This window comes from Porites lutea, chromosome 4, assembly GCF_958299795.1.
Source record: "Porites lutea chromosome 4, jaPorLute2.1, whole genome shotgun sequence".
Classification (NCBI taxonomy): Eukaryota; Metazoa; Cnidaria; class Anthozoa; order Scleractinia; family Poritidae; genus Porites; species Porites lutea.
Genome location: NC_133204.1, coordinates 40,107,123 through 40,133,843, shown reverse-complemented (window position 1 = coordinate 40,133,843; position 26,721 = coordinate 40,107,123). Strand labels below are relative to the sequence as shown.

The window sequence follows — 26,721 nt, the reverse complement described above, 5'->3', positions numbered from 1 at the left end:
TGCCCAAATTTAGGCATGGGTTCTTTAAAGAGCACTGTGTTCACATTAGTATCCAGCGAGTATTATACTCTGATAACGTGCTCTGACACCAAGTGTGAATGCTTCCAAAGACCCAGGGCAGGTCTTATCTGTGAACAATTAAGATCCAGCAGGTAGATAATGCAAATTTTCTTGTTTTACTTGCTTGTGTTTGCTTAAAATCCCGTGCCACTTAAAGAATTATACAGATAGTTAACACGTGCATGTATCTCTGGAAAAGGAGTAAAACAGTTTATTACATAAGATCCCAAAAAATGTACACTGTAAAGGTGACAATGACAACTGCCTTCCGTCAAATGAGATCAAAAATACACAATGTATAGGGACAGAAATAATATTATTGTGGCGTCCCTTACTGTCCATGAATGCACCTCTTTTCTCCTAACCACTCCTTAGGGTTGAGGTGGCAGAGAAGTCAACACTGATGTTTACATCAAATCAATAACAGTTTTTTGCTAAAAATAATGATAAAGAGCACAGGAATCTTATGTAAACAACCATGTTTTTCAGTTTACTGTTATATGCATCCAGTCTCTGGTTGAGTTGACTCTCTCAGGGGTGATACTATTTTGCCTGTGACTTCGCGTTTTCCTTTGTCTGTTTTAGTTAAAATGTTAGTGACTAACCCAATATTTTGGTGTCCAAGCTTTATAATCGACTTAATCACATACATGTATGGTACAAAAAACGAACAGGCAAAATATGTCCACATGAAAATACAATAACATTATTGCAAGTGTTTACATACCAAACCTTAGGATTTTAATGCTGAATCTTTGGGAAAAATGCAATAATAAACTAATGAATAGGAGAGTGCTTTGCACTGATCACTGTTCTGGACCTGTTTTCACAAAACAAAATCATAAGTTGTTCAGAGGTAATAAACAGGCCAGGATTATGACACTATACACTTGTACACCTTACAGTGAAAACCTTTGACTAATGGTAGGGGAAGTATCCAACCTACCCAGTAAGCATTCCTTATGTTAGCTTGGCAGCTGTTGAGGAAGGTGATATAAAAACTTTTCAAAGCCTGTTATTGGAAGATTTTGCAGCTTAGCAAATCCTTGAACACTGTGTGCCATTCTATCTACACACAATGCACATGAAATACTTGGTATCTTTTCTGTCGCCAACTTTTCAGTCCATTGCTTACACTTGTACAAACCAAAACCTGATAATAACAATCCCTGTAGGTGTTACTGAGTCTTCTTAATTTAGAATACTATTCCTAACATAACTGGCTTTCATGTATACTCTTATGTGTCAGAAAAGGGCAGTGCAAGTTTTAAAATCAATATCTCCCACAGTGCTTCAGCAGGTAATATCCAGTCACATATTATTTTTTCTCAACCACTAGCCACAGACATTATCAGTCATTAATTTTTAAAGAGGTGACTCCAAGTGACAACTACAGGAATGAGAAAATAGTTCATTTTAGACCATGAGACAGTTCTAAACAATAGTCTCACAACAGACCACTTCAAAGGCTTGAATAAGAAAGACTTTTCCACCATAGTGGACATCTCTATACGTAAAGAGCACACCCTCTAAAACTGGGTTTAGTAGCGAAATGTTTGCTGGAAGAGTTAATGTCAGTCATCATCATCATCCTCATCTTCGTCTTCCCGCTTTCTCTTTTCGCCTCTTCTGTCGGCTTCTGGTGTCTCGTCTTCCTCATCTTCTTCCTCATCCTCTTCTTCATCATCTTCCTCATCAGGATTAAAATCTTCGCCTTCTTCTTCATCCTGGACAAAACAAAAAAGTTCTGGTTTACAAAAAGGCATCCCTTCAATACTAGGAACCTGTCACAGCAAACACCTTTTATTCATACCACACAAACCTCTCAAGGCAGGCAACTTAACTTTTAAAGAGAGAATGTTTTATTGTATGGTCAACTCTGCAGCCCTTGCATCAAATTGACATAACATGGCTTGTTTAACTGAAACTCCAACCACATTAACTCACTAACCCCAGCAAATCAAAGTTTGCACTAACAAACAAACCTTTTGTGATAATTTACATTAATTCAGAGACATTGTGACCAAAGACATTGAAACTTCATTCAGAACTTGAAAGAACCCCATGATTATTGACATGATATGCCTGGGGCATCATCAATAGTCAAAGACCCCTAAACACCCTTCCCAAGTTTAATTATAAATCTGTTATAAGATTAAATATGTACCTCCAAATTTTCTTTTTGCAAATAATCTAGACCTGGCTCATCCTCTTCTTCCCCTTCATCTTCTTCCTCCTCCTCTTCATCATCTTCCTCACCTTCTGATTTAAAAACAAAGAGAAATCACAAAATACTACTGCTAAAAAAGTATAAACCATCAGGTTCAGTGTTCTCTTCAGACTTTTTCTAGACTTTTTTCCAAAACAATGATTTCTTTTTCCAGACTCAAGGTTATCAATTAGTTCATCAATAGACACCTTTAAAATGCAGGAAAAAAAGCTATTTTTCATGATGTACTGCAAACATATGGGAAAGATTGAATAAGATTTGACAAAAACGAAAAAAAATTATAAAGCACTCGCTGTGTAGCTTTGAAAAAAAAAAAGACTCAAGACTCTTTTCCCATTTTCCCCAACTTTATCTCCATTTTGCTGACTTTCTCAGGCCTGGAAAATGGCTGGGCAATGCAAGACTTTTCCAAGAATTCAAGACTCTGTATGAACCCCTATCTTTAAATTAGAGCAGTGAATGCAAAGGGGGCATATGTGACAACTTGACCCAAACCTATGCTCAAAACTCACTGAAGATTCTCAAACAAGTTTTTTTTACAATGCTGAACCTCACTCTTAGTAATTCAAGTGAAAGATATCATTATTTCTGGGTCATTTGACAGCTCATCTGTTTGAGGGCAGTGTCCTAGCACAGCCCCCCCCCCCCCCCTTTACCACATCTTTATCAAATGCAAACACACCAAGCAGTTTTGGAAGGAATTTCCATATTACTTTTACACATTGACAAGAAAATTTGTCTGTCCGTCCTTAAAAGATGTCATTACAAGAATATTATATACAAATTGCCCTTTGCTGAATTATTTGATACTGATCGCTAAACTATATTTACGGGATTGTAGAAGTAATCAGACTCTTCCAATCATAACTTCCTTTTCATCCAACCTTATAATAATATTAAGTATGAAACAGAAAAGTATATATGTGTTGAAACTAATAAAATGGACAAATTTATTAAGAAGTGGAATCTGCCTTTGGACTCTGTACCCTAGAAACGTGTGTACTTGAAATGTATTTTTTATTTTATGTATAGTTACTTCAGCATAAACGTTTATAGTGTATTGTACTGTCATGTATTTGTTATACATTGTAATGCAAATAAAATAATAATAGCAATAATATAATTTTAAAAAAGTAGAGTCTGTAGATGATGAATTCCATTCTAAGGTACTCACCTTCACCTTCTACTCCCTCCTCATCATCACTTGATCCTTCCCCTTCGTCTAAATCATCTTCATCATCATCATCTCCTTTAATTTAACAAATTTTAAGTATAAGAACAGAGAGTATACAAGACCTTAAAGCACCTGGTGGTCTCTTGCTAAATACTGTAAATGCTTAACAGCTGAATTTCATATGCCAAGACCTTCAGGGGCTTCCTATTTTTTTTCTCCACACAGCACTGCCTTTTAAATAATTATCTGTCATTGACCTTCTGCTTGACAGCAAGGCAACTAGAGATTGGCAAAGTAATCAGGGTACCATGGACAGTAGCAGTATTCCATCACATACTGTGCACCAGATACTAAAACAAAATGCTGATTTAGAGTAATGATTTGTAACACGGTATTTGGAACGCAGCACTAACAAGTGGTGTTGTGTAAATTAAATATAAAACAAGTGTATAGCAGGCAATATGTTTTCAACCACACACCTGTAAGTAACTGGTTAACACCATCTGAGGAAACCCTCAGGTCAGGGTAAATTGTTTCTTCTTTATTTAGCTGGCTAGCAAATTAAATAGAAAAGGGCCCTATACTGGCACACATAAAATAATGCCAACATGTTGTCATATTACAATCAAGCATACACCCATAGATTCTTTTCACAACTCATTTAAATATGCTACTAAGCAACAACAACTTAAGGAAGCAACCTGGTGGAGTGGTTTAAGCGCTGCAGGCACAGAGTTCCAGCCCTGCCCCTAACCCCTAGCTGGACTACTTCTGTTTATTTCATTATCCACGGTCCCGAGTTCATTTCCTTGATCACGCTTAAAAATGGCGAAATGACTTGCCTCCAGCCAGTTGGAATTCTTAACCTTGTGGGCCAGAATGAAAACTACTGGTTTACCTATTATTTTCAACTACTGCAGGACAAATGTAAGGAACTTTTCACTTCATTTTCAAGGGCCCAAAATATTTAATTCCCTTAGCTCTGAAATTCACAATGGCTCTGGTACTGCTTTGATCAATTCTACACTTAAGTCATTTTTTTCTTGGAATAAGCACACTTTAGCTCTCCTAATGCTTGTGTGTAGTTTTTTGCTTCTTTCACTTTTTTTTCTCTTTTATTCTTGCATTAGTGTTTCTCACCTTTTCTTTCTTGTTTTGCACTTACACGTTCAGCCTTTTCTATTTCTATCCTATTTAATGATTATTTTCTAGGTTATAAACAAATTGTGCATACTTAGAATTAAATTGCTGATGTCAGTATTGTAATTATTGATTAAATAACATTATTTTAAAGGTGGTCCTATAAACAAGCCTTATTGGCTTCCTTGGGCTCCCTTCCCTCATCTTTATTAAAATTTTATATGTATATTTTGTGTGCATGGCAAAATGATAATAAAACAATAAAACAATAGGGACCATACTTGAATTGGCTTGACTGTAAATATTTTAGAATTTAACTGTAAAAAATGTTTCACCTTCGCCCTCTTCATCTTCTTCGTCTTCCTCCCCCTCATCATCATCATCGTCATCACCCTCCTCATCTGTTGAAAATAAACAAAATAACTCAGCCACAATACAGATAATAATAGCATTTAACCAATCTGGGATGTCCAGTAATGTGGTAGTTTACTAGTTTGCAAGGCTGCTGTGAGACCTAGCCCAGCAACAAAAGAAATTTCATGAGCGGTAAGTATTGGTCCCTGCAAGCAAAGTTTGCCAAACTAGCAAAAGATTGTTTACCCTAACCTAACATTCCTTTCAAAACATCCTTCTACAGCAGGAAAAAAGATGCCATCTGATGAGCGAGTGCTGCATGATAAGTTTAATTGACACACATTACAGATGTGTACGTTGGGTTGGAAAGGTGGAATTGAAATAATCCAGGCATTCATTTGAAGTCATAATTCAAGTATCATAAAAAGATTACATAAACTTTGTTCAAAATCCAGTAACTAGAGACCTAAAAATGTGATAGATGCCAAACTGCAGTTTTGACAAAGGCTGGGTCCATTTAGGCAACTTGCTGCATTAAACTGAGAAAATTTGGCACACAAGATGAACAGATGGAATAAGATTTTTCTTTTACCAACAGACTACTCCCACCTATAACGGATCAAATTCGATAGAGATTTACAGTCCCTATACTTAGTTTTATTAGGTGTATTTTTTGTATCATTTACAGAAAAGAGCATTATGTATAAGCACATTTCTCCAATGCCAAAATTTCAACACAAGCATTTCGTGACTGTTAATTTTAAGCCATGAAGTACATCCCCTACGAACTAAAAAACTTAAAACCAACGGCTTTACAATCACCCATTCTGACAAGACTAAACAGAAGAGAATAATAAACATTCTAGTGTATCTAAACAAGAATTGCTTGAATATTTCACAGTGAGAAATTTGTGCTTCAAGAAACAACAAACAACAATTAAAAAATCACCATTTAACGGCTGTAGGTTCTGTCAAACAAAAAGAAAGGAATCTTCCACTGAAGTGAATAGTAAATGAACTTAATCTCACCATGTAAAAATCCACATAAGCTGGTTCTAGCTGTAAAAACGTGGAATATGATCTTATTTCGAAATCTAACTAGAAATAATCGCTATTAAAATATTGATGTCTTTACTTTCTAGGACGGCCGTCAGTTAAAATCAATGGATCCACGAAATGAAACTTTGCAGCGACAAAACCAAACTTAAAATATTCTCGAACTTCTAAATGCGCGGGAATTTCATTTTGGAGCGTGGCGTCCGCACAAAAGCCATTTCAGAATTCCATTTTCTATCAGGGCAAAATATCGCATAAAAATTCTCTCTTGCCACAATAAATGTGAAAACTCACGAAGGAGCACACCTTTCTCTTCGATAACACTTCACTGCAATCAGTCCATTAGGCGGCAACAAACTTTTTTCACTCAATTCTTCTTTATTGTGAACTCGCATATTTTAAATCAAACAGCGCACCGCGCCAAATAATATCCCAAACGCTTCTCGGGCAACGAACGTAATTCAAATTGTAACCACTGAGGAAACGAAAGCGAACTTTCGCTTTGCCTCTTTGGTATTTCATGAAATCAAGTACATCAAGACAAAAAGCTGTACCTTCTTCGCCATCCTCCTCACCCGAGGAATCCGTTTCGTCAGCTTCATTCCCGTATCTAATGGCGAACGAGAACAAAAATTATTTCAACTCCGCATGAAGGGTTCAAAACCAGGTATTAACAGAAAGAGCTGGACGAGAGCGCAAACACGGATGTCATTTACGCTTTCCTCCTTCAATTTCCTCGCTTACCTATCATAGCCGTCAAGATACTTCAAGGATGGTATCATCTTGAATATTTCGGCTCTGTAACCTTCTATCGTCGTTACCTCACAGTTTAGCAAATCCAAACTTTTTAAATTTTGCAGTTTTGACTGTAAAAGAAACACAGTACGTGTAAGAGCTGACTGAAATAACTGGACTCCGAAAATACAAAACAAGCGCTTCGCAGACAAAATTTTTGCTTTAATAGTATTAACGCTTCCACACAAGTTAGCCCATATAAGCTTATAACAAACAACAAGTTGAAATTTGTACCTACCAATGGTTCTAGAGTTTCGAGATCTTTTATTCTGTTATTGCTAAGGCTCAAATTTGTTAATTTAGGTGATCCCTGAAGAGACTGTAGTCCCGACATGATCCTATTTTCGCCAAGTTCCAGCTGAAAACAAAGATATCGAAAGAACATAATCTAAGCGGCTACAAGCATACACGACCAGAGAAGCTGGGGTGCACCTCTATGTGAGTGTCGTGGAGCAGAAGTCATGAGGAAGGCTCAACAAAATCTTACTCACCCGCCTTAGATTTGGTAAATTGGGAAAACTTTTCAAATTTGTCAGCCCAACTTTGATCAGCGACAAGACCTCCAAGTTAAGAAATTCATCTGTTAGCCCAACGACCGTTGTAGAATAACAATTGTCCAAGATGAGCTCTCGAATCTGCAAAACAACAAAAGCACATGGAGAAGCGTCGACTTACAAATTTCGTCGATTTACTGCGCTTTCAACACGTAAATCGAAACAAAAGCTTCAATTATGGTTAGATGGCATCTTTAGACCTCGAAAGGGACGGGGGGTTACCTCCTCTGGCTTTCGCTTGCCGCATTCTAAAGCGATCCGTTTCTCCATCCTTGTGTTGTTCGTTGTAGCTGGAGTCGCATTATCCATTGCACCTTTCTCCGGAATCGAGAGATTTGCTTTGCCTCGCGCCACGGCAGCATTGCCCCCAGAGGGGGTACAATACATTGACGCTGGAGGCCCCGGCAAAATCAACGAATATTCTGGTGCGACACACACGCGGTTGGGAGAAACAAAGGATTGATCAAGAGCAAAAAATCGATCATAAACACAAAAAAAACGTCCAAATATGCATCAACAACATTGTAAAATAATTTTTTGGGAAGTTAGACTTATATAGCCTCGAATAAATACCTGCGGAAACGATATCTCGAAATACAGTACTCAGTTCAAAACAAGACATCAAAGACAACACAAAGAGAATCTACAAGTATTTACTGAACAACCGAATACAGGAAATAAACTTTAACGGCAACTTATGGCAAGATAAGAAAGTATATACGCTCAAAATGTATAAAAACATTGATGAAATTTACAAGAGAGCGCGCTACTGAACATCTGAATTACTGAAATAAAATTCTCCCTACTCACCACACTACGTCATGCTTCCTCAAAGTCTGAATCACGTGACCAAAACAGCCATCTTGGTCGCCTGGAAAAGCAAAATTTTTGACAATTTTGCCTTCATATTACAAAAATAGTCGAGAATATCGTAAAATTCTGGTACAGGAATACAGAGAAATACACACCAGGGCTATGGCCTTTATATTTCCGTCTGCAAATCGACGAAAGGGTGTAGGTTGCACACTCGCCATTGTTTGCCCTCGGTACAAGCCTTCGCGACACGCAATTTGCGAATTTTTCCACCATCCTCGATAATTGCGGCAGAAACGCATTTCCAGCAGAAGGCTAAACATTCCTATACGAGAAAAATGATTGTATCCGGTTTTCTAAGGTGAAAACTACACTCTGGGCGTGTCTACAGAATTTTCCTTCAACAATGTTCGCTCTATTTCATAAAGCCCATCACAGCGCTTGCTGTTTTAGCGAACATTGCAGCAATACATAGAACCCCCTCCAACGATATCCCATAATTTCCCAGCGATTCTTGGCTTTGTCGCCGGTTGAAAGATTTTCTCAGGCTCGCAGAAGGGTGAAATTTCGATTAGTTTTAAACAGCCTATGAAATAAAACGGAGGCGCAATGTATCATCAAAACTGTTAAATTTACATGGGAATCTTTTGGAGGAATAATTGCGTTTACTATTCATTCAGTAAACAGCGATTCAACTTATAGCCTTTTGTAGCGTTTATCACATGTTTTTCGAAAAGAAATGCTCTTAAAGTCAGTGTTTGAAAACGAGGCTGAAAATTGGAATTTTGTAGCTTTGTTGTTAAAGTCGGTTTTAATCGGTGAAAGTGTCCTGAAGCCGAGTGAATCGCTTTATTTTTTGATATTATTCATTTTAGCTTTAAAACATGAATAAATAAACAGAAAAAAAAGGAATAAGAATTGCCGAGGTTGTATACGTTTCCGGCTAGAAGGTCGCCTATTTTCTCGCGAAAACGCTTGATACACACTCCGGTGAAATGCTTCGTTCCCAATTCAGTATCGCGTACAGGAAAAAGCACAAAAATAGCTGGTTTCAAGTAATCCTTTGCCCAACAGCGGCGGGGCTAAAATACAGGTCACAATTCCACAGGTCAGAGTATAGGTCACTATGGTACAGATAAATGAACAGCATGAAAAGTGCCTCCTAACCCTAATATCTTGACAAAATGCGCCATTAGATCGAGGGGAATATGTGTGGTTTCGTAATTTATCGATGGAGCAGTGACCTGTACTCTTGACCCGTGGAATCATGTGACCTGTACGCCAACCAAACCTGGTACAGAGTGCGACAAGGATAATGAGATACGTTTGTTTGATTTAATTTTAGGAACAAAAAGGCTGATGAAATAGACCACACCCTTGGGTCCCCTCTCTCTGATAAAATTTAATTTAATTTATTTTTAGACCACAGATTTAATAGTGTACTAAATGGGGTTACATTAGGCTTATAGAGAAATCTCACTGATACGTTTTCCTCCAAAGGAGACCTCAAAGTGGGTCCCACCCTTATAATCGCAACCCCACTGTGTGCAACTGAACTAGTACCAAAGGACATAAGGACAACCACATGAGCCTATAACGTTTTTAACTAAACCGAAAAAAATACACTGTCGTTTGCGTTTTTCACGCAAGTACGAATTGAGGTCATTCGATTTTTTAAGTATCCGGCTTACTGTAGACGGGACCGCCACTTTACGTGCTCATACGGGTCACGCGAAGGTCTAGCTCTCTGCAAGGTAATCGTTATTGCCTTTATTTCGAATTCGAGTTGATTTAAAACAATACTTAAGGCATGATGAAACAGTTTTATAAGTTGGCTCCCAATTAGTCCTCACTGTTAGCCTTAACTAGCGGGGAGGGAGGGGGGGCAGCTGCCCCCCTGGAACTGTTGAGCCAGACAAATCGAGTCTGTTTATAGATTTGTTTTCTTTAGGCTCGATTTTTCGGAGACATATCTCATGACAAGTGCTAAAAATAGCGTTTCAGAGCCTCCAAATTGGATAATTTTCTGGGGGAGGATACCCCCAGACCCCCCTACAAGGCTCTTGCCTTCGGCACTGGCGTGCATCACGGTCTCTGGCTCGTGTTCGTACCATTTGTCTGTAATCTCTATATCATGATCTTTACTGGATGCTCCAATGGAGATACGCTGCAGCATTATTTCGCCGAGAGGCATGTTAGAAGTAGAAAACACGTCCTCAAGAAGAGTGACTTCGGGGAATGAGGGTGGATTTCCATTTTTTGCCGTAATTTTACGTGCGCAGGAGGTATAAGGTGGCAGCAAGTTAACGTTTAATTTCAGAGCATCTCACCCAACTTTTATGTTTACGCCCGGCCCTTCTTTTGCCCCCACTTTATTACTGTAAACCCTCCACTCCCTCTTCCAACGTCCCCCAGCTAGCATGCATGGAAAACATGTCGTGCCGAGTCAATAAACACGGCGCGCGGGTGCGTACGCACGTAAATTTTAGGCGCGTAAATAACATGGAGGCAGTGTATGGAAGGTCGCGCCTAAACGTAAAAGTTGAACCTCGCTCAACTTTTACGTTTACGCGCGTAAAATTTACGTGCATAAGTACGTAAATTACTCGACAGTGGAAAACACCTCAACCGACTAGGGCAATAAAGCAGATTTATTACTGAGCAGCAAATTGACTACCGGAGGTCGCGTTCAGTTCTAGCCGCGCGCTTTCGCGTCCTCATTTGGGACTGCGTTGTCTTGGCTTAATCTGCCTAATTTTGATAGCTATCAAGCAAGGCCAAGACTGCGCAGTCTTTTATTTTTCTTTTGAGTCACAGTAGATCAAGAGCACGCGTGATTTGCATAATTTTACTTTCTCGCTTGCCGCACGTGGCGCAGAGGAAAGAGGCAGGCGCGGTCTAAGCAATCCCCAGCTCTTTGTCAAGGACAAAAGGTGAGTAACAAAGAGAGGGGCAAGAGGACGATCGCTAGACTCGTCTCTCGTCCGAGAGCTCTCGCTTCCGAAATCGTCAGTTTCCTGGGAGGCTAAAGCCAAACAAATGGCGGCAACTGTCAAGTCACAAATCTCGTGTTCCGGGTGGTTTCAACACAAAGTCATTTTATTAAACAATGATTTAGTCGATCTGCCACGTTTTAACTCGGATATGTACGATTCTATTCTATCTCACTCTACTTCTCGTGCGAACATTCTAATACACAAATGACCCTAAGATTATTTTGGGGCCAAACTCACTTTCAGTTTTCCGTCGTTTTCGAACGAATTGTAGTAGACATAGCCTGTTCTAGGTGTTCAGATTGTGGGGACGGCGCAGAGAGATGCGAGAGAAACAGACAGCAAGGGGAGGGGAGGGGTGAGGCCGAAGGAACTCCTCACCCCCTCTCCCACTCCTTACTTTTTTCCCGCTCTTTGACTTCGTGCCGCACTGCACTGTTTAACCGCCTGTAACAGGCTAAGTGAAATAACACGATCCGTTAAGCGGGGTAGCAGTGATAAGAGAGAAATAATATCAACACACACAAAATCAACAACAACAAATTGTTTCCCATTTTCGGTCATTTTGCTATGTTTTAATCTTTCTGCTGCAGAAAATTTACAATAAAAAGTCCGTCAGCCTAGATGAGTAGCGACTTCACTGGGGCCTTAAAAACCAGTACAACATTTATCACAACAGAAAAGTTATAAAAGTACAGGATTTACATACATATAGTAATCTGACTGAGTTACGGTCCACAAAAAGCACATGCTAACGTTAACAGAGAGGCTACCTATAGAGCTGACTTAATCATGAACGAATAAAAAATTTATTGCAATTGTTTGCCAGATATTCTGGGTCCATAACAATAATAATTTATCTATTATTTCCATTTCTACTACAGTTCAAGAGTGGTCAGCCACAAAGGGGAGGGGAAACGAAGGAGGTGAAAGGACATGAAATTTTCCCTGTCATACTGAAGGTAAAGAAATTAATGAAGCCATTTCATCCTCAGTGGCGGATCCAGAACTTCAGATAAGGGGAGGGGGAGGGGTCTCCAAAATTTTTTTTTTCGGCCCTTCAGGCCTCACTTTGGTCTAAAAATAGGGGGGCGGGCTGGGTTCCCTGAGCCCCTCCCATGGATCCGCCACTGATCCTTTTCACTATGCCACTGTTTAAGATCCTGTTTAAGGTACTGTGACTGAAGGACCCAGCTTCTCCCGACTAAAAGACAGCATTTTTCTGATGGGCCTGAGAGAAGCAAATTTTTGGCCAAGAAATTTGCGAAGACTGCGAAAGGCTGATTTTCTACTACTGATAGAGAAAGGGCCATGCCAATGAGGCAATAGCTCTTATGGTTACAAGGGAGCTACACAAAACCAACACCAAACTATCCATGAAGAAGTGGGTCCTTCCTGTTGCTGCTAGCTTGACTGTGGCCTCCCAGGCAAACGTTCTTAGGGCTTCGTCACGCGTTTGTTGGGGAGATTGCGCGAAGAGCCAAAAAGAATGTCTGCATGGGAGACTAGTTAGAATACTTCCCCAAAGGAACAAGCTGACAGCATAAAGTCGTATAAATCCCATCGTGACAGCAGAAGGGTAACGACTCCATAACAGTTTATAGCAAAAGGGCTAAGCAGGATTCCGTGACTTAATCTAGCGCAGTAACTACATAAAAAATGAAATTTTTAATCCACATGCCTCCCTTAACAACTCTTTATGTCTCTGTTACCTTTGATGTGATACCTGTACCCCCTGGCCAACTGAAATCCTGCACAAGTAGCTATGCGCCACATGAGAGGTCACAACAGAAAATCAATAGCAGAAGTTCCAACAAGCCCCACCATATAATTTCTCCTAACAACATTACTTCTTAATCAAACTCATATGTTTAGAGAATAAAAGAAATGATCACCAAAAAGATGCAATGCACCATCATAAATGTATGAACAGTGTGGAGAGAATGCCTGTTGACTTCCAGTGGTCCCTCCATACCCTACGTACTACCCGGCGAGTAAGAACTAGGTTCAATTACCAGCTGCTGTTTGGGAAATGAGCCCACGCCCCTCCCCTGAACAGTAGGCTAATTTAGCAACAGAGTGGGAACGTCAGCTGACGATGGCACACGCAAATCAGACAACTGGCTTGACCAATGGCAGAGCGGCAAGTAGGGCCCCGGAAGTCGGGTTTAGTCAAATGACATTCCCATTCTGTTGCCAAATCAGCCAATTCTCTTCTCGGGGAGGACCGAGAAAGCAGCGAAAGTCGAGCCTAAGTAAGAACCTACTTTTCTCAAATTGACCCACAGAGGGTCTCACATTAATAGTAATGAGCACAAATTTAGGCTATTTAGGTTGGTTCTTATTTTCTGACAAAAACATTAAATTGAAGTGAAGAGAATGTGGTGCTATTCAGGCTATTTCTTACGGAAAAAATATGCATACAAAGTAAGTATTTATGTTTAAATGACTATGATAAGAAAAATTGAAGCACTAGTCATGTAAATGTTGATGTCCTTTTTCAGCGAACACATTATTTTACACGGTTTCCCAAAATAGAAACCTGTTTCAATTTTCAGGCCAAAATTTAATGGGTTCTAGTGTAGAGTTGTCTAATTGGCCAATTTTAACCCAACAGTTTCTTACTTGCAGGGTAGTACTGTAGTGGAGAGAGTGAGTGAAATAAGCAAGTGTACAAAAAGTTACCACTCACAAAGAGAGGACATACAGCTAAATATGTCCCCTTCTCATGCCCAAAAATATGTGCTGTTCACTTCCCAGGGAAATTATGGGACTCTTCAAGGATTAACCTTTTAAGTGCCAATAGTGACCAAAAACAATTTTCTCCTAATAATATCCATACATTGTCAAGAGACAAAGTTATGAGAATTAATAAAGTGATCACCAAAGGGAAAATGCCATGATCTTTTATCAAATTCTCTCAAGTACTTCTTAAGAAAATCTATGGAGATCAGTTTGGAGAATTTGTATGTGGATATTGGGGCTTAAAGGATTAAGAGTAAACACTAAAGCAACATATTCAAACATTTAAGGCTGGCAAAGGTATTGCAATGGAAGAGTCACACAGTTACAACTGAAAGGCCAAAATACAGAATTTTTAGGGGCAATGTCTTGGCAAAAGCATGACGAGTAGCGGTTTAAAGCAACATTTAGCCACTGCTTTACATTATCTTTGAAGTTGACAAAAAAGGTTCTTAGAATTTTTCAAGGTGTTTTGGATGACACTGCCCCTAAGGGTAAAAAAACTGCATTTGATGCTTCCAAAAGTTGCCCTAGCAACTGGCAAAAAAGTTGACATTATTTTATGGGGGGCACCAGCAATTAGCTGCTTTCTCAAGTTGTAAGAACAAAAGTTAAAGATGTGCTTAGAAACACAGTGCAAGTAATCTGTACTATCAGTATGACAGTGAAAGTGTTGGGACTTGGATACAAGAAATCCTAATCCCTATTCTAATTAAGTAATATAAGCTTTTTATAGATTATACATGATTTACAGTGAACACTACACATTTCAGCACATCTTGCTGAAAACAATGTGCCAGTGTATGCCGAAAACAAAAATGTAAAAATAACGATAATGCACTCAACACAACAAACAGTCCAGGCTGAAGCCAGCATACCCAGAACAGAAGAAATAACAAGAAACTACATGTCACTAGCTGCAGTAAAGATAAGTTATCAATATCATATACATTTTGTTTATGGCCAATTGAAGGCAGTCAAGTAGCTGCTGTTACTGTTATCTCCGCAAGACAGCACTGTAAATAACATTTTACAAAGCATCTCTTTGCAAAAGGAATGAAAGATAAGCAAAAGAACACAAAACATTTTTTTTCCTAAAGCCAATTAATACAAAATTTTTGCAAGACTGGGTAAATGAGAATTTTGATCTCGCTTTCAGGAAATACATACTTTTTAGCTGAAAGTCGCAACAACAGGGGAGCGGGGAGCAAACTGCATAAACAAAACTAATATTTTTTTCCATTTATGACATATTCTAGCTATATCTAACACTTGGAAAATATTTCCAGTCACTTCATTTCATACTCTTAAAATACACGACATTCAACTGTGTTGAACCATACTGGAAAAAAATTCACAGTGCCGCACTTGTCTCATAACTTGAATACTAGCTATATTCGCACACAGAAACTCTTGCTCTTGGGGAATTTTGTACACAAAAGCAAGTTACTAGAATCAGTTGAAGACAAGCGATCTTAAATAAAGAAATCTCTTTCAACCACTTTTGTAATCTTCTACAGTTTCCATCCCCTAATTGAATCTCTAACAGCCTGCCTGCCATTGTTTCTTAATACAGATAATAACATCTCTGTCGGACCAACTCTATTCAAACTAGATTATACTCTTTTAAGTTTAACTGGAGTATTGTGTCCTTCACTGCCGCAAATACAAACCGGATATTTTCTGTATCTGTGGCACACGTGAAGTGAGAGTAGATTATCTTATCTGAGTCTGGATTCAGGTCAACAAACATTTTAAGGATGAACTCACGAGCTGCCTGGGCATCACACTGGGGCCCTGCAAAGAAATTTCATACAAATCACATTGATATTTGACATTACAAAATCTCTACAAAAACTGAACACCTTGGCACACCAATGCTTAATCCTTTAGGTCCCAAGAGTGACCAACATCAATTTTCTCCCAACAACATCAGCAGATCATCAAGGGTAATGGTGAAGAGAATTTCTAAATTGATTTTCAGAGGGAGAATGCTTTGATCTTAAAACAAATTCTCTCAACTTGTTCTATGGGAAATGTATGGAGATTAGTCTCGAGAATTTGCATGTGGATCTTGAGACTTTAAGGGTCAATACAGTCAAACCCTGTTAACATGGACACTGAAGGGGCCATAGAAAGTGTTCGTATCAAGAGCGTCATGTTATTGATGTCAAAAATGTCAAAAAACACTTTTTATTAGAACAACATACTAAAGTAATAAAAGAGGAAATCAGCATGGTCAAACTTAACATATCTAACTACCACAAAGTCATCATTCAGTTGACTAATTGCCCGGGAACACTAAAAAAGAACACTCACTTATTACTACTTAAGGAAAACCATTCTATGCATAACTAGTGCGTTGGCTGAAAACAGCCTGAAATTGGCATATAAAATCATCGTATCCAGTGCTCGAACTTAACGCTTGTCCACTCGTCCAAAACAAGTAAAGAATTCTGAAAATGAGTATTTTTCTTCCCCACTAGTCCTCTGGACAAGTAAAGTTATTACTATCTGAGAAATACATGTAATTTTTTTTTGTATCATACCAATACGTTTTAAAAACCTTGAAACAAATGAAAGTCTGGGTTCTACTTGAAACAAAATGCACTGCAGGATACAAGATGGCAGCTTTTCGTTTCGAAGGTCTGTGTCTATTTTCCTTTGGTGAATTAAAACGTGAGCCAAATTAAGTCAAAAGGGAAACAAGTGCAAGGCTCACTGTAGTCCTTCTTTGAAGGAAAGCAATCAACAGATGATAAAGAAATTAACACAGCATCTGAAACGCCTGCTCCGACAAAAAAGAAACACAAGTTCCTGGAGGCATGGAAGGATAAAGACAAACAGTGAGGTTTCATGGAAAGGAAAACAAAACGTTCTGAGAGTTTTCTAGGGAATACAAAATTCCTGAATAGGAAAAACACACAATACTTCCATCGAACCTGAGGATCGGAACGAATAATTTGCAAACAGACAGCTTGAAAGCACATGAGAACTGAGAACTCATACTGTAAGACACTTGCTTTGGTAGCTATGTACAGGGTTAAAAAAAAATACTACGGTTGTGTTTATTAAATTGCAGTTTCATTTATTAAATTATTTGAAAATGATAAGAGTGATCAGTAGTTTTGTCGTTGGACCAGTAAATTTTAATCCCACTGGTCCTGAGGAAGACCAGACCCAAAAGTTAATTTCGGGCACTGTACTATAGCGCTGGGAACATCGACATGTCAACTGAAGATTTTTTGACCTTCAAGAAGGAAAAGTCCATTACAACAAAGTGTCCGCATTAGTGAGGTTAACTTTCTATGAGAATCTATCCATTGGGCAAATTAGATACAGGTGCCTGTTGTCTGCATTAACAGGCGACCGCATTAAGCGGGTTGAATTTAGAGAAAATGTTTCGGACTTTTCCCAAGGACAAAGAGAACTGTCTGTAATAAAAAGGTGTCCATATTAAGCGGGTGTCTGCAAAGCGATGTTCCACTTTATCTAGAGCACATTCCCCTTAAAGGAGCTGTGTCACAAAATTATCAAAAAACTAACAGTAGGAACTGCCACCAAATTCAGTGAAACGTAGTAATAACCACTCCAAATAATTATTAACTGGCATAAAGAACAAAGCATGTACAAAAGAAGGCAGAGATGGATAAACTTGACGAACATTAAAACAGATTGCAATTGTGGGTTGGCCTAACAGTTAAGTTTTACTTCGACTTTCTCGCCTTTTCCACCATCAAGAGTAATGATTTTGTTAGCTTTTGTTTCCTTTTTTTTTCTTTCTTCTTCGTTAACAACTTTTTTCAATTAAAGCAAATTGTTGTGTTTTTGAAGTGTTCCGTGTGTATATTTATTTCATGGTGTGATTGCATTCGAGTTTTATTACTGAATTCCAGTTCAGTCGTCTAGAGTACTGCATGCAGTTGACAGTTTGAACATAACACATGAATTATGGTCAAAAAGAGAAAAGCAATTCTGCCATAACATGTGGACATTTCGAGACAACATTTCTTTGTTTGCCAATTGAAAATCGTGTTTTACTTTTTGCATGAATTAAAAAAAGGAGTTGTGACGTTAGTGGACAGCATTAACAGCAGGTCGATTCAGATGTTATTGAGGGAGTAAAGACAACTCGAAGTAATCATCTGTAACCCAGGCTAAGGACACACTTCAATAGGAAATACCGCTGGATCATCTGACTAATTCTGACTCCATCGTAAATGGAGCAGAGTACAGTGTAGATCACTAATCCATTAATCTGGATTTGGATTCTTTGGATTTCAAATCCAACGAATCCTTTTTGAAAAGGACTCACCAGATCAAAAACCTGGATTTGGATTTGCAAAAGGGAACACAAAATCCATTTTAAGATCCAGGTCCAATTGGATTCATCGTAAGGAACACACCTTTCATATAATGCTTGGGGGGGCATATTTGTTGGACAAGAAGCAGTGATTTTGTCATTTACAGGTTATTTCTTCTCTAGTGGCAGATGAACAAGACAGCCATGACACAGCCCCATTTAATAAGACTGTTATCTTGCACCAGCCAAAATGAGCACCTACTATGCTCAACTTGACTGGTAAACCAAAACATACCTTCTGAAGATATTCCCTGGAAAACACAATCTTATTACTAATAAACCTAGGGTTGTTTTACCTGTTATGATCTGATGTCTGTTTTAATAATTGATACCTTTACCCAAATATTTTGGAATTTCATTCTACATATAAACCATAATTTTATAGTAGTAACCCTCTTGCCAGCAGCTATCCCAAAAAAAAAGTGCCTTGGACAACAGCAGCTTGGATAGAACAATGTTTTTAACTGAATCTTGCATGTACTGCAAACCTCGTGCAATAATTATTAAAAATACATCATTACAAAGACAATCTTACAGCAAACAAAGGAACCAAAACAGTGATATTTATATTACTGAATATATTCTCCAAAACTATCATAATGCACAACTTTAAATTTGTCTTTAAGGCATCGCTGTAGTATTCAAGAGCATATTTTGTTGTTTATGGTTAACAGCCGTCTTCAAATGTCTTCTACAGCTATAGGAGTTATCAATTGTACTTTTGGGAAGATATTTTCTTTCATCTCTCCCAATTCTTGACAAAATTTACTTTTGAAAATTGCCTTTCCCTCTGGTTGTTGTTCACAGACGCAAAAAAAACCGCTTTCTTTATCTTTCAGATCGTTGAACTCGAAACAGGCCACAATTTTGTTTCCAAAGCATCTGCTTTCACTTGAATGAATTAGTTTTCCCATGGATGGAAAGTAGGGCCCAGTAATTCCCTGACAAAGATAGTTGCTTCGTTTCACTAGAAAACCGGCACATAATGTTACAGACACTTTTTGTTTTCACTACACAACCTGGCGTGATGGTGAAGGGGTTCAAATAACACCCTGCTAAGAAGCTACTGCTCAAAGATAAATAGAACTCACCATCAAACTCTGGGAAATATTCCACCAAATGTGAAAACATAATTTTCTCCTCCAACAAATCCTTTTTGTTTAAAAATAATATGATGGAAGAGTTCTGAAACCAGGGATACGTGATAATAGTACGAAATAATGCCTTGCTTTCCTCCATTCGATTCTAAAAAGACAACAAGAGTACAGCGAGTGATTAGTGCCTAACGACATACAAGCGAAATACAGTAAAACCCCCTGGCAAGTGACCACTCCAAATGCAAAGATTTTGTGGTCACTTACAAGAATCAAACCACCTCAGGCAAGTTATGGCATGGGTTGAAATGCTAAAAAGGCCTCCCATAAAGAATGCAAAGATCCTTTTTAATGACGTAGAAGGATCCAAGAAAAGGGTTCCACAAGGATATGATAAGACATCTCCTTAAACCATGACGTCACAAAACCTGTTTTCTCAAACGGGGCAAGGTTGTTAAAATTCAGCCTAAAAATACTTGTCATCAAATTGTCAGCGAAACTGTCTGGATTGTCAATTAGCCTTGCACGGTGGATTAAAGCATTTTTACTAAGAGTTATAAAAGTCTTTTATAAGTCACGTGACCTGTTTTTCTTTATTTCGTAATCCTTGCAGCACTTAGGCATGCATGCAGGGCCATTTCATAATATCCAGGCCACAGGAAAAACACTGTTGCCTAAGAATATTTGCTGCTCTTTCATTTCCTTTCCCCCGTTTTAATTTGAAAAATTTGAACATTAACAATCATTTGCAGGTCACATGACTAATATTTCAACAATGAATAGGTCACATATTGTTAAGGCCACCAAGCTAAAACTGTTTGCCAAGTTTCGTGAGGACTGATCAAAACAATCCGTTTCAATTGCCACTTGGCCAAATTATGCAAATTATGAGGTGACCCATGCCTTAACATGTATAAGACGTGATGTCTTTTTTCATGAAGAGGTCCTGACTTATCTCCTTTTTGGAGGAGAATTTACTGCATGTAATTTCTAAGTTATCTGTAATTCTAGGTTGTCTCTAAATGTTTTTTTTTTATATTCCGCATACCCAGAGGTGGTCATTTACAATAGGTTTCAGCTATGGCACTATGACTGGTGTTTTGTTAGCCTGCGTGGCAGGCATTCAGAAGGGAAGGGGGAGAAAATATGGGCACAAGATCGCACGAGAGGGAGAAAGAAGGAGTGGAACACATGCAAAGACACCAATTTTTACCATCCCGCTGACTAATTATGTATGCAAAATACAACACAACTGTGTGCAAGTCTAGCTGTCAAATAAATCTGGGAGCAATGCATGTTCCCTAATCGTATTTCTCGCACAATTTTTCTTTCGTTTTCTTAAAACAAGTACTCAAAGAAAAGAAGAAGGTCCAACCGCGGTTGTCCAATGAAGGAATAAAAAAGGCAATAACACGTGCTTAGTTTGTGAAACTAGCTTAAATTTAAGCAATAGAAAATGCAGAAATGATTTTTTCAAGCTGTTGCTGAAGGAATTGGGCTGGAAAACTAGGCTTTTTACAGCTTATATGCAATGTTTGTCCGACAAAAATTAAAACACTTTGTTAACTCTTTGAATTCCTATTGGAACACCTTGGACCCAGAGGAGCATACAAAAGAACGCTGCAAGTGTCGAAGAGCAGAACTTCCAGGATCTGACAGAGAGCTGGAATAAAAGGAAGTTCCCACAGGTTTTATTACCAGCAAGAATAAGTCCTAAACCTGAAAATCACTGAGGATTAGATCGCTTCGTTGTCAACAATCTGGTGGTTGTTAATGCTGGTCAAACAGCAGATAACTAGTACACAGGCAGCATGATTTCCTTTTCTTTTAGCCGTTAAAACAACAAGTGGGTAAAACTCATCTGCCAACTGGTCTTTTGTTTCATACAGTTGTTTAACTGCTTCCTTCTACTCTCCTTTCAAGCTGAACTTAATGTCCTCAGTACCTCCAGTTTCTATTTCTCACAACAAATTGCGGTAAGACAAACTTGAAATCTCTTCCCACTTCACTCACCATATCTTATGACTACTGAATGACGTTGATTTCAGCCAATCATATTAAGGTACTAAGGCTGTGATTGACATGTTTAGAACTCTGACCAATCATGATTTTTACAAGTCTCTGGTAAACGTGAAAAATGAAGAAGACAGGTGTTCCCTACCCTCCCCCTTGCGCACCTTTCACACCTCTCGCACAACTGGAATCCACTCCCCCTTTCCTTTTAAACACCCACCATGTAGACTAGTGATTAAAAAGGGCTGGTTGCTAATGAGGGGTGGTTGGACTGAATGCAAATTAGAGTAATTGGCATGCAAAAACAGGGCTCGAGATTGCAACTGATATGGTCACCAATGTGACTACCATTTGCTCCTTGGTGAATAAAAATTCTGGTTTAGTCACCACTTTGGCGACCAGATTTCTCTATGATTTAGATTTAAAGTAAAAACTAAGTTTTCACCTTATCTTGCTTTGCTTTCGTGAAAAAAATGTGCCACATTGCATAAACAAAGCCAGTTTACCTCCAAATTTATACTGACTTCTGTCCGTGATATTCTCAAACAATCAAATCTGACGGATCGTGCCACACTATGAGCTGCGTCATTTACATTGTACAAACTGGCGACCAAAAAAAATTTGCATCTGGCCACTATTTCTCCAGTTGGAATTTTTTTAATTTCAAGCCCTGAAAAATCCTACTCCCTTTAACTCTTTAACTAGAAATGGAAGGGGCGTGAAGAAAAATAGCCAGCATGCAGTTGCACAAGTCCTAGTCCTGCACACTGTGTCCTAATTTGTCTGTTTGTCTGAATATTCCAGCCACAAATACTTTATACTGGTGACCATTTAATAACAATCTAGGTCACCAAAAGGCGACTTTGAAAAACGTAATAGCATTTTTCTCAGACTCAATTTCACACTATCAGCTGGTTAATAAAAGCTCACTCTGACAATGCCAAAAATACTACCGTAAAGGCAGACTATCAATGCAGTAAAATTGATAACCCTACACCATTCTATTTATTCTTGTTTGCAGGCAACACAACTAGCACATTTCCTCATTCATTTTATAATTCAGCTGTATCAGCAAAACATTAAACAAAGCACAGGCGTATCCTTTACACCCTCAACCTTATAAGACAGTTGTTGATATTACCCTAGTGAGGATAGTCGAGTGCATAGCACCATAAAATGGCAAAGTAAATGCTTACCTCATTGGCAGATTCAACGAGAACCTGGTCATATTCACTGAGCGCAACAAGGAACATAATCGACGTCACATTTTCGAAGCAGTGAATCCATTTTCTCCTTTCTGATCTTTGCCCTCCTACATCAACCATTCTGCAAAGCATTTAACATAGTTATATACTTGCAAATTTCATTTTCAATTTCTTTCAGCTGAATGTGATTCTAAGAGTAAAGATTGGGGGAGCAGGAGAGCTCAAATTTCCAAAATACATGTGGAGATCACTTTTAAGGAAAGGAACTTTATTAATATTAAAACAGGTCAAAAGATTACAAAAGAGATCCAAGCTATTACTTCAGTCTTTCATCACAAGATAAAAAGAACTTTAAAATGTCAAGGGTTACTTGGGAAATGATGAGGTACTTTGTAACATGTTAACATATTCATCCATGGACCAGTGGGTTAAAGATGGGAAAATATACAAGGATAACTGATCAGTTCAAAATATTCATGGCAAACAAACTTTGCCATTCAACATTTATGCAGATTCATAGCCATGAGATGCATAGAAAAGCAAGCAAACTACATTGACATCCTGTGTGGGAGAAATTTCCTGCTCATTTAAGACATATTTGAAGGGCAAAATAGAGCCCTCATAACATGCAATAAATTTAATTCCATATGACCCTTTATCAGCTCCAACAAGAATCTAAAAGATTGCTGTTGCCGTTGCTTAGAGATCAAATAACAGTATAAATGGTGGAAAAGAAAATAAACCTTACCTAAAAATTATCGTTTCGAGATCGAACGGATACTCGATGATCCCCGAGGTAGGGGCTCTTGCTCGAAGAACATCCTGTTCTGTAGGGAGATAGTCGGGCTTGGCTATTCGATCTAAATCCGTGAGGTAGCTAAAAGATCGAGAAAGGCAAGCTCTGTAAGAATATACAAGTTAAGCTACGATAATGTAAAAGAACAGAAGTTGACTCCAATAAGCGCGAGAGAAAATTCTCAACTGTTGATAGTTCGCAAAAATGATTCGCGACCTAAACTTTTATCATCTCCAAGGCATAAATAATCGAAGCTGAACTTCTTCCTTGGGTGGTTTAGAGATGGGGTTAGAAGAGGCCAACTGAAACAAATTGCATTTTCAAAAGCTGCTGCTCATTATCCGAACAAAATTTCAAGCAGAAATTGACAAGCCATCTTGCCGCGCGAGGGTATCATAGCTCGCGAACAAAATATTACTAATTCTAAAATGACTGGTGATACATGTTTTAAAATCAAGGCTGAAGGAAGATAAAAAGAAATAAATTTGACTACTAGCAATAACTTTCGGAAACAAAAGCATTCAATGAGGATATTCCAGATGGGATGAGAGAAAAACGAATGTGGCGTGAATATTTGGTAACTAACTCCCCAAGTTGTGAGCACAAATACAGAAGGCTATTTTCGAGAGACGGATGTTCCAGCAAATCCGTCAGTTGAAACAAAATATTTCAATAAGAAAAACGTATGGGAAAGGAAACGAACATTATGATAATCTTACTATTTAGCAGAATCGCTGAGTTGGTACTCTCTTCTTCTGTCGTAACATTCTTGCATGCCTTGGTCACACCAAAGTGATTTAGTAGCTTCGTAATATGAATTTTCGAAGGTCGTTACATTTTTAGGATCTATTTCTCTAATGTACTTGGCGTTCTCCTAAAAAAAAATGGAAAATAAACGTCAAATTTTAAGGAACATCAACACAAAATTCGCACACAAAAAAAATGAAATTCAACTAAGCCTTAGAGCCTTCAAGAGCGGGCAGATTTTCAACCAATTGAGGAATAAAATAACGTAAGTTAAAAACAAGGTCATAAAGTATTCGAGAAGTCTATTCAGACCTTATTACTTGGATCCTTGTAAGGGATATTCAAAGATTCCATTGCTGTCGTAAGGGAGTGCATCGCTGTTATTATGTTCTGGTAAACCAAAGGGATGTAGCTTCGCTTGTCTTCTTCATTGTAGCCTTGGCCGTGTATAATTCTCATCTGTTTTATAAACGTACTTTTGCCTGATTCTCCAGTTCCTGTAAAAAGAGTACATCCCACATTAATTATAGAATCTCGCTTGGAAACATCCCGCACTTGCTAACGAAATGTGTACAGAAACAACATTCGCTCCAAGGTTCGACATTTCCATGCTGAGACTACAACTTGAATTTTGCTGGTCGACAATAAAGCCCTTTTAACTTATTTATTCAATATGCAGGTTACAAGAAAGTTTTAATTTATTTAGGGGCAGTGAGGATTAAATTTGGGTATTTATACCAAACATGATAGAGCGCTAACAACATGGAGTCGAGAAGGTCTGGAACAATCGAACCTTGCCAGAGCGGTCAAACACACATTCACCGATCTCGCAAAGTCAGAAAACCGAGCGTTCCTCGCTTGATTTAAACAAATCTACATCTACATGAGTGTATAAAGCATATATATGTATATATATTTCTATATAAATGTATATGTTTTATATTTATGTTTTTATCTGTGTTTTGTCGAGCGAGCATCTCCATGCGACCAGTTTTGAGCAACAGCTAGCGCGGTTCTTCCTTTACATTCGATCAAATATGAATGCGTTCGAATACAACATAAGCCATGCTCACCGAGTAAAAGCAATTTTAGTTCTCTCCTTTGATTTTTCTTGTCCTGTCTGAGCTGTTTTTCGATCTCTGCGTTGATTCGTCTGATCTCCCTCTGTTCTTCGCTCAAGCAGCACGTCATCTTGAAAGAACAAATTGCCCCCGATCGCCACAACCAAAACCAGCGATGGCGTCAAAAGCAACGACAGTTGTCCTTTTCGCTCCTCGAGCCCCCAATGGAGCTACGAGTTCACTGTTACCACCGAATTTATTCTTCCAAAGTGATGATCCAGCTCACTTGTGTAGGGCGTAGGCGAGCTTCGATAGCTTTTTCCCAGAAATCATTGAAAAGCCTCCACAAGCCCACAAGAGCAGCCCACCCATATAAGGCTATGACCTCCATATTTGGATGCAAATTGTCCTCGCCCCAGACAAGAAATGCAGTTTTTTCCGCCCCCTAGGAACGCCTGGCGATAATTGAAGCTGTTTTCTTCCGCCATTTTGTGTTGGAAAGGAGAGTTAAGATTTTGTAGCGTTGGCGAAGCGGAATTGACTATAAAGGGACGAAATGATGAAGGATTTATTCTTTGAAATCCTTTCTTTGTCTAAAATGACAGAAAGAATCCACAGTCAGGGAGAAATGATCTTATAAAGGGTGATGTATAAACAACCACTTGACAACTTATATACAGACATATTTATCCTTTAAGAAAAATAATATTCATGTGCATCGCTTTTATATCATCGTTGATAATTTAAAATGTTAAATGATATCTTTTCATTAAATTCAATTTCAACTGATTTGCATTTTGATTATTATTCCTTAGATTCAAGTTATTAGCTTGTAGAAAATGCTGTCTTAATGTCTGGCAGCTGGTTAAGGTCTTCAAATCACTAAAGCCATCAGGAATTGAGACTGCAGTAGGCATGTTTTAAATCCTGTGTGTCAGAATTATATAGAGAGCAACCCATAGCTACAGTCAGTGTGCCACTTGCAATTGATTTGCTCTATACTCCCATCCCCTAAAATTGTTTTTATCATATGATTTGAAGGTAATACAAACATCCATATTCTTGACCCACACACTAGTCCCTTACCTGATCCACTATTAAATAAATCTACCTGTTGTAGCAAGTTGAAACTAAGATGACCAAGCCTTGAAAATAGCCCATATAAGACTGCCAGGCAGTTAGACACTTTATGTGTGAAAGGAATATACTATGTTTAGGGTCCATTTTGTGTTTACTTCACAGTGAATAAACACACACCAGGACAAGGCAAAGAGGTATATTTCTGATGAAGGTCTGGTTTGAAAACCCATTCAAACTGCATTTCGTGAATTGAGTATCTCTAGCAGCTGAATGTGTTTCCTACTACAAATGTGCATACACACAAGTGAATTGTTATTATACTGAAGTTACATAAATTTAGCAACCTGCAGTTTTCATTACAAGCAGCAAGATCTCCATAAATGTTTGTTGACAGTTACAAGACCGCTTGAGTAGAGTCCATGTGGGTCATGTAAATGCAAATCAGAGATAT

The 26,721-nt window shown here is 38.4% G+C and overlaps 2 protein-coding genes across 4 annotated transcripts; both read right to left on the bottom strand.

The window, feature by feature from the left end:
- Positions 1–249: 249 nt before the first annotated feature.
- Positions 250–7,746, bottom strand: LOC140933566 (uncharacterized). Of its 3 annotated transcripts, none has more exons than XM_073383171.1 (9): positions 7,586–7,746; positions 7,301–7,444; positions 7,048–7,167; positions 6,759–6,880; positions 6,569–6,624; positions 4,940–5,005; positions 3,461–3,539; positions 2,228–2,324; positions 250–1,787 (listed from the first exon to the last, which is right to left on the bottom strand). In XM_073383171.1, exons 1-9 carry the CDS (start codon positions 7,670–7,672, stop codon positions 1,635–1,637), a joined length of 924 nt encoding a protein of 307 aa, XP_073239272.1. In that variant the 5' UTR covers positions 7,673–7,746; the 3' UTR covers positions 250–1,634. The 3 variants fall into 3 exon arrangements, with proteins under 3 accessions (XP_073239272.1, XP_073239273.1, XP_073239274.1); XM_073383172.1 differs by having other exon boundaries at positions 2,228–2,322; positions 3,465–3,539; XM_073383173.1 differs by having other exon boundaries at positions 2,228–2,319; positions 3,465–3,539.
- A 3,966-nt stretch (positions 7,747–11,712) lies between these two features.
- On the bottom strand, positions 11,713–25,506 carry LOC140933565 (guanine nucleotide-binding protein G(q) subunit alpha-like). The gene is made up of 7 exons (XM_073383170.1): positions 25,203–25,506; positions 24,442–24,626; positions 24,102–24,256; positions 23,335–23,463; positions 22,578–22,707; positions 19,366–19,519; positions 11,713–15,708 (listed from the first exon to the last, which is right to left on the bottom strand). The coding sequence occupies exons 1-7, from the start codon at positions 25,318–25,320 to the stop codon at positions 15,518–15,520; spliced, it is 1,062 nt and encodes a 353-aa protein (XP_073239271.1). The 5' UTR covers positions 25,321–25,506; the 3' UTR covers positions 11,713–15,517.
- Between the last annotated feature and the right edge of the window lie 1,215 nt (positions 25,507–26,721).

Coding starts and splice junctions, on each gene's coding strand:
- LOC140933566 (XM_073383171.1), bottom strand. CDS start 7,672: ATGGATAATGCGACTCCAGCTACAACGAACAACACAAGGATGGAGAAA. Junction 5,006..6,568: donor TGAGGAGGATGGCGAAGAAG/GTACAGCTTTTT, acceptor TATTTTCAACAG/ATGAGGAGGGTGATGACGAT. Junction 1,788..2,227: donor TGCAAAAAGAAAATTTGGAG/GTACATATTTAA, acceptor TGTTTTGTCCAG/GATGAAGAAGAAGGCGAAGA.
- LOC140933565 (XM_073383170.1), bottom strand. CDS start 25,320: ATGACGTGCTGCTTGAGCGAAGAACAGAGGGAGATCAGACGAATCAAC. Junction 22,708..23,334: donor CTCGAAACGATAATTTTTAG/GTAAGGTTTATT, acceptor AATGCTTTGCAG/AATGGTTGATGTAGGAGGGC. Junction 19,520..22,577: donor TCGTTGAATCTGCCAATGAG/GTAAGCATTTAC, acceptor TTGTCTTTTTAG/AATCGAATGGAGGAAAGCAA.